Source organism: Impatiens glandulifera, chromosome 1 (genome assembly GCF_907164915.1).
Source record: "Impatiens glandulifera chromosome 1, dImpGla2.1, whole genome shotgun sequence".
In the NCBI taxonomy this organism is placed as follows: Eukaryota; Viridiplantae; Streptophyta; class Magnoliopsida; order Ericales; family Balsaminaceae; genus Impatiens; species Impatiens glandulifera.
Genome location: NC_061862.1, coordinates 56,982,973 through 56,990,896, shown reverse-complemented (window position 1 = coordinate 56,990,896; position 7,924 = coordinate 56,982,973). Strand labels below are relative to the sequence as shown.

The 7,924-nt window shown below is 33.7% G+C and overlaps 1 protein-coding gene across 1 annotated transcript; it reads left to right on the top strand.

Annotated features, from left to right (window-relative positions):
• Positions 1–3,536: 3,536 nt before the first annotated feature.
• On the top strand, positions 3,537–5,495 carry LOC124923628 (vegetative cell wall protein gp1-like). Its single transcript, XM_047463626.1, has 3 exons — positions 3,537–3,638; positions 3,799–3,865; positions 4,711–5,495. Exon 3 carries the CDS (start codon positions 4,801–4,803, stop codon positions 5,221–5,223), a length of 423 nt encoding a protein of 140 aa, XP_047319582.1. The 5' UTR covers positions 3,537–3,638; positions 3,799–3,865; positions 4,711–4,800; the 3' UTR covers positions 5,224–5,495.
• Positions 5,496–7,924: the final 2,429 nt, after the last annotated feature.

Below are 7,924 nucleotides of genomic sequence, written 5' to 3'. Positions count from 1 at the left end.
CTTTAATATATGATCGCGAATGATCACAAAAGTGAAACATTTGAAAGTGGTGTTCCACTACAGAAGACCTCTCATGCTCGTTTAGATACTTTTTCGACGTTTCTTCACCTCCCTCGAAGATCTGTTCAAATCTGAAGATAAAACGAACATTTTCTTGAGGGGTTGTCATTTTGTCAAAGAAATCAATTGGCTCGTCCTCATCATAATAGTTTAAATTTGTTAGAGGAGTAGGAGCCCAAGATTTATCTGAACTTGAGGATTTTGTGCCATGCAAGAATTTAAGAGAAGTTAAACAATACTCCTCCATTAGTCCGCTAAGATGGTTTATCACCTTCGCATCCGTTTTCGCAGTATTGGTAAACGAATTGAAATTTCTTCTGCAGTTGGTATAGAATGGAAAAAGTACACGACCTCTCGCATATGCTTCCACAAGTTCTCTTCTCTTGAGGGCTTTAGAAACATCTTTAGTTTTAGTGAAGGAGAAGATTACCTTTTCCAATCTCAGCAGTTCATTCCATTTTTCATCCTCTTCAACGTCTGGGAGCACTTCACTAAAGCTTGTGCAGAGTCTTGCGCTGAGCCAAATGTTAAATATATCGATTTTAACATTGATGGCAGCTTCAAACTCTTCAATTATTAATAGAGGCTTGAGCTTCATGAGTGACATCAAGAGGAGAGTCGGAGGTTGATTTAGCAATGCCTTTCTCGACCCCTACAACTTGGGAATGTTTCGGATCCTCTACAGGTTCCCTAAACTCAATCCCTCTAGCTCGTCTCATCTGGGCAAAGGAAGAAAAACGTTTTGAGATAGCACCTGTTGAAGAACCCTCCACAACATTTGTGACAACTTCCACTTCCACATCGATAACATCCGAAGAGGGCAAAGCCTTTTGTTGTTGAGGACACCTCAACCGCATGTAGACCTACTAGATAATAGGAATAACAATAGGTTGGTTGACTGCTGCGTCCTATGTCTGATCGGTAGGAAGAACATTCGACCGATCAACAACAAAAGTGTCGATCAAATCGGTTGGAATAGTAGTGGCTACCATTTAAACCTCTAAAACTAGAGGTTCAAATGAAATATCAATATGAGCCACAACCTTCGCTTGGACTGATTCTACTAGAAAGCCTTCTAGCGGAGAAGAAGAGGCAACAAAAAGGGAGCATGAATATTTACCTCAAACCTAGTCTTCTTATGTGATGAGTTGATTTCGCCAGATTCTCCAGGTCTGTCTTTAATAATGATGTTGGAGCTCGTAGTTGATTCAACTACAGATAGTTTGAATCTCTTTGCAGATGTTGCGTGGCTGGAAGTATTAATACGTTTAGATCCGTCCACCGATTTACCACCTGCTAACTTACCACTACTTTATTGTTGTCTGGAGGCTTCAGAGTTAAACTCCTTGCCCTTCTTCGTTCTGTTAATATATCTTGCAACCGAGATGGAAGACAAGACTTTAATTGGATTTAGAGGAGTACCCGAACTGGTGGGCACTCCCAGATGCTTCAAGATCCAATCAATCTAGACTGAAAAGCCCAGACTTCTTTTATTTTGAGGAAGCACCATCTGGCAGAGAATGTTGAATAAGACGGATCCTCAGTTCACGTCTACTCCCCATGTTATTGCAGCCATCATTTCAAACTTGGATTGAGTTATCGAATCAAAATCTCCTCCCCTCCCTTGGAGTGATTTGGTAGAGACGTCGCATAGAATGTGATACTCACATTTTAGATGCTTCTTTCCGATGTAGCTTACGGGACCATCAAGATCAGAAAAGTAGGTTTGCATATCGAGTAATATATCTGAAGGAATCTCTTTAGAAAAATTCCAAGCATTTCGTCGGAAGCTCTAAAATCTCAGCAAATGCGACTTCTGATAGAATAATATCAGTTCCATTCACTGTCACCGAAATGAAATCTTCGATGAACTTCCAGAGTCAAAGTAAAACCGCACATCCTTATCGTAACTAATAAAGGGACCTCCTAGGAATTTTCTGAGACCGGAAGCCTCAAGAGATCGGAAAACAACCTCCATCTCCGGTATCCTAGATTTATAGATGGATTCGAAGTCCACCTGCATATAGGCAGTTGGCAACGGACAAATTTGCTTCAGCTGACACGTGTCCTATTTTTGTTGGATGTGTGTCAGGGTAGTACATCAGAGAATATGCTTTTGATTGTGGATGTACTGGATGAAGATAGTGCACCGAATATTCTTAAAAGAAAGCGTGGTGTACTAGGAACATACATCACATGAAATTTAAATTAGTTTGGCACGTGGTAGTCTTCTATAGGTTTAGCTCAACTGCTGTGTTAGACTGCTGATAACGGATACTTGATCAAATACCAAATTGGATCAAATACCGGAAACACTTCTAAAATACCGAACTAGTTAAATACCGAAAACGCTTTGTATAAAACCGAACTAGTTAAATACTAGAAATGCCTTGTATAAACCCGGACTAGTTAAATATTAGAAACGCCTTGTATAAAACTAAACTAGTTAAATACCGGAAACGCCTTGTATAAACCAAACTAGTTAAATACCGGAAACGCATTGTATAAAACCGAACTAGTTAAATACCGGAAGTGTCTTGTATAAAACTGAACTAGTTAAATACCGGAAGTGCCTCACCAAAAACTGATCTTGATCAAATACCGAATTTGACCAAATACTGAAGTTAACATAAAGTCGGAAGCACTTCTCCAAAAACCGATCTTAATCAATTACCGGACTTAATTCCTATTTCGGTTTTCTTCACTTTTTGACCCTACACATAATCAATAACACAACTCAGTTTTATTGATACACTTAAAATTAATGAGAGACTTTAACCTAATATAAAGAATCACACACTTTAAATCGAACCAATATGCAAATTTATTTATAGAAAATGAAACAAAATCGTGTAAGACATTTAAAAATTCATCCATGCATCCTCATTGAAATGACGATGATTTGTAATTTTACATAAGAAAGTGAAAAGAGAAGTAGAAATATAGGCGCGACGATAATAAAAAGGCTCCATCATGAAATGACGTTGTTTGTGGGTAGGTCAGGTGAAAATATAAGCAACCAAATTTGAAATAAACGTTTACCAATGAAAATATGCAACAAAAATAGACACTTATATATAACAAACATGAAACATAAGTTGCATAAATAGGCTACACATTATATTTTCACATTTATATATATATATATATATATATATATATATATATATATATATATATATAACGGGCCAAAATTACAAATTGAAGCTTCTTATTAAGTGCCAATTGCATATTTGGACCTCCTATTTAAAATCTCAACGATTGGGGTTTCCCATTGTCAATTTGTACAAAATAGGGCCTCTCGCTGACGAACGTTAAAAATAAATTATGTGGAATTTATATTTATAAACAAATAAATACATGTGGCGTACACGTGGCCATTTTTTTAATAATTGTTATTATCATAAAATATTATTTATTAAAATAAAACAAAAAATCTCAAAATCTTTTCTCACACAGCACAACTATCTTCCATCTCTCTCCATCTACTCCATTCTTTCTCAGTAAGTCGTCTGTCGTCGCCTACCGTCGTCGCCCGCCTCCGTCGCGACCATTCCTTTCTTCTAGCATCTGTAAAGGTAAATCCTCGTCTCTTTCTTTCTTTGTTCAATCTTTTAACCGTAAAAGATCACATTAACAAACCCATGTTTAAACCCTAATTCTGTTTTGATAAATTCTCCCCTAATTTTATGATTCATGTTTGATTTTTCTCATTATTTAATGTCTATCTTTGATTAGGTTTTAATGAAAAAATGAGGAAAATATCTGATCGATGAATACAAAATGCTTCCCAAAATCCCATACGGTAAGGAAGAAACGAAGTTATAATTTTTAGATTGTGATTTTGTAGATTAGACGCATTGTGATGCATTCAATTTATTTTACAAAAGAGATTGGATCTCATTCTTCAATGTTTATACAAATTATTACTGAGATCATCCATCTTGATTCATATGATATCATTATTAGTCAAATATAGTTGTTTTGTTCCTCAAATCTCACGGTTTAACAGATTTGATTTTTTTCCCCAAATAGTATTTATGATATGATTAATGCAAACATCACCAAATTGGTCGGAATTATTAAATGAATCTGGGAATTGTTCATTCTTTCTCTAGTTGCATGCTCTAAAACTAATGTTGTGTAAAGATTATACAAATTTAAAGAGGAAGTAAATCTGAAATTGTTTTATCACCTCCATTTTAATCAAGAAATTTAAAGAGGGGTCAAATTTTGGTGCAGGGTATAGTTTATATAGATTTGATATGTATATTTTTTAACCATATTTTGGGACAATTATAAATAAATAAATAAAAAGCATCTTCCCGATTTGCTCTGCCAAAACAATCCAAACAATAATTTTGAGATTGAATAAAGTATTTCGAGATACATATAGTGTTGTAGTAAATAAATTATTAGTTGTATCGTCATAAATTCGGAAAAATAATGTGGTTTCAGAAAGAATATATAGTTAGTCTCTTTATTTTTATTTTTATTTTTATTCCCCATGAGACCATATTCAGAAAGGGTTTCGTTTGATTATTCTCTTTTATTAATTCTGAAATTCTTCTTTTTTAGATATGTGAGATTAATACATTATGGACAAGAAAATGTGATGTCCATTACAGATATTGATGAATTATATTTTAGGGAATTGGTAGAGTTTACTGAATCATTGAGATATAGCGATCGATCTCTCTTTAAGTTCCTCCTCAAGCAACACCAACAAATCCAGGTCCCATGGCTCCTCTTCCTTCTTGGGAAGCACCAGCAAATCGTGGTCGACGTGTTCCTCCTCAGGTAGCACCATCAAATTGTGGTCGACATATTCCTCCTCGGGTAGCACCAGCAAATCCAGGTCCACTTGTTCCTCCTCGGGCAGCACCAGCAAATCCAGGTCCACTTGTTCCTCCTCGGGCAACACCAACAAATCCAGGTCCACTTGTTCCTCCTCCTCGGGAAGCACTAGAAAATTCTATCGCCCGTGTTCCTCCATCTCCCTATAGTTTCAACCAAAAATCAGTATCAATAATAGATAATGTTGCAGGCTCAACCTCTTCTTCAGGCATGTTGAAGATTGGTTCCACTCAACCAGGCCGTGGTGTCAAGCCGTCTGGGTTAATGTACAATGGAAAACAAGCTATAACGAGTGACAAACTATAAGAGACGACCGCAAAAAAGAGATTAAATATTACTAAGAAGAAATCTGTAATTTCTTTTTAAGAGAATAAGGCTTCATGAACTGAAATCTGTTAGGTTATATGGTTTATGTTTTTGGTTTAGTTTGTTTATGGATAACAATGAAATCCGTTTGTTTTATGTTTTTGGTTTAGTTTGGTTATGAATAACAATGAAATCTGTTTGGTTTGTGTGTTTGGTTTATGGATAATGTTTACTATTATGAACAATAAAATCCATTTGGTTTATATTTTTGGTATATGGAGATGATATTAGAACAACTATATGATTGAATTGGAGGAACCATTGAAAATGTTAACATATGTTAATTTTATTCTGTTTTAACCGAATAAAACAGAATATTTTCTCTGTTTATTTTTATTCTGTTTCAACCGTTTATGCAAAATGTGTTATATTTGCAATATTTTGAAATTTGTGTTTGGAATCATTAAGTGCATATGTTTGTTTCCATACATATTAAGTATTTTCCTTCCCAAAAAGAAAAGAAAAAATAATGCTTATACCATGGTCTATTTTATATGTATAATCATCTCTCTCAATTAACTTGTATAATCCTCTCTCAAAAAGCTGCAAAGGTCTTCATCCAATTTAAATATTTTTGCAAATGGAACACAAAATAACAGCAACATACGCACACATTTTTTTTTGTCAATCCACAGCACACAATTTCAACCTGCAAACACAAATACATATAAAAGAGCAAAATAGCAGCAAATCATCATAGATCTTCCATTTCTTCTCTTTTCTTTCTTTGGACTTCATTGCTTCAATCTCTTTTTCTAATTGTTGAATCTTGACAGATTTTTCATTAAAAGAAGCAAGAAGATTGTTATGTATCTTGTGTAAATCTTTTAATTCCTTGAAAAGTTGAAGAGTTCTTTCACTTAATTGAGGTTCCACAAAATCAAAGAAGCGACAACCTCCATTCTAAAAAAATGTAACAATTATTGAAATGAAAAAGGAATAACTGAAAAAACGGAAAATTACCTTGTAATTTGGACGTTTGAAGTTTTTCTCAGGGTTGTCCAAATCGAACATTGTAAGCCACAATAATAATAAACACTCGACATATAACTTTGAAAGGGACCTTGGGAAGAAAACATTATAAATTTGGGAAATTTAAACAATTGATTTGTTAATTTGATCTTTTACTGTTAAAAAATTGAATAAAGGAATAAAGACACAAGGGTTTACCTTTACCGATGCTGTAAGAAAGGAAAGAGGAAAGAATGGAGAGAGATTGAAGACAGTCATGTACTGTTGTGTGAGAGTAGATTTAAGGATTTTTTTGTTTTATTTTAATGAATAATATTTAATGATAATAACAATTATTTTTAAAAAAATAGCCACTTGTATTTATTTGTTTATAAATATAAATGATATAATTTATAAATTGACAATGAAAACCCTCACAAAATTAACAATAGAACCCAATATGAGGTTTTAATAATAAGCTTCAATTTGTAATTTTGACCTATAATAACCTTTAAAATATAATTTATAGGTAATTTCTTCTTCTTAATATATCTTAATTATTTTCTATTTCTTAATATATATATATATATATTTCTCTTTCTTAATTTATCTTTTATAAATAATAATAATAATAATAATAATAATAATAAAATTCTCTTTTATAATTATTACTGATTTATTTCTTATTCTATTATTACTATTTTTTTTCTAACTAATATTTCATTAAAATAATGTATGTATATTCTTTTTCTTCACTATTCTTATATAAACTTATTAATAATATTTATATTCCATCTATAATATATATTTTCTTAATCAATTTTCATTTTTATTTTATATATATATATATATTATAATAATTAATATTTATTTTTTATTCTCTCTCCCTCTCTCTCATATTGAATTTGAATATTTTATCTCTCATATATATATATATATATATATATTAGAGAGAGAGCCGTCAATTTAATTTGGGTTAGGCCCGGTTGGCCCGTCCCGCCAAACAATTTAGACAGACAGGGTTAAAATATTAGCAACTCATTTGGAAGTGGCCTACACGGACCAACCCGCTTGGGTCGCGGGTCAGACTTAAGTTGGCCCGCGAGTTGGTAAAAAGATCTAATCTGATTTATAGCCTTATAGACATATGTCGCATAGTCCTAATTTTTTTTCCTCCCAAGCACTACAGCATTCAATACTCAATAGTCAATACTTCGTCCATCAATCGTCGGCTACTTATTTGTTTCGTCTTTCTTTTTTACGTTCTCGCCTTTAAGGGTTCGTGGATTCAAACTTGGTTCAAACTGCAACAGTCAATATTCAATACTTCGCCTATTGGCCGTTGGCTACTTATTTGTTATGCATTTCTTCTATTCGTTCTTATTTTCAAGGGTTCGTGAATTCAAACTTGGTTTCAGTTTCAAAAGTTTCACACATAAAGTCTATTTATTAATAATTTTTATTTGTATTGAGACAACCCGCGGGCTGGCCCGCCTAACCCGCAACCCACCTTGGGTTGGGTTGGGGATTTTCAGCCCGTCGGGATGGCGGACTAGCCCGCCGTCGACCCGTCAAACAACGGGTTTTGGTGGGTAGGCCTGCTCCCCGCCATGGGTTGGCTTTGACCACTCTACATATATTTTTTAATTAATTTTATATTAATATATATTTATTTGATATTGTAAATATA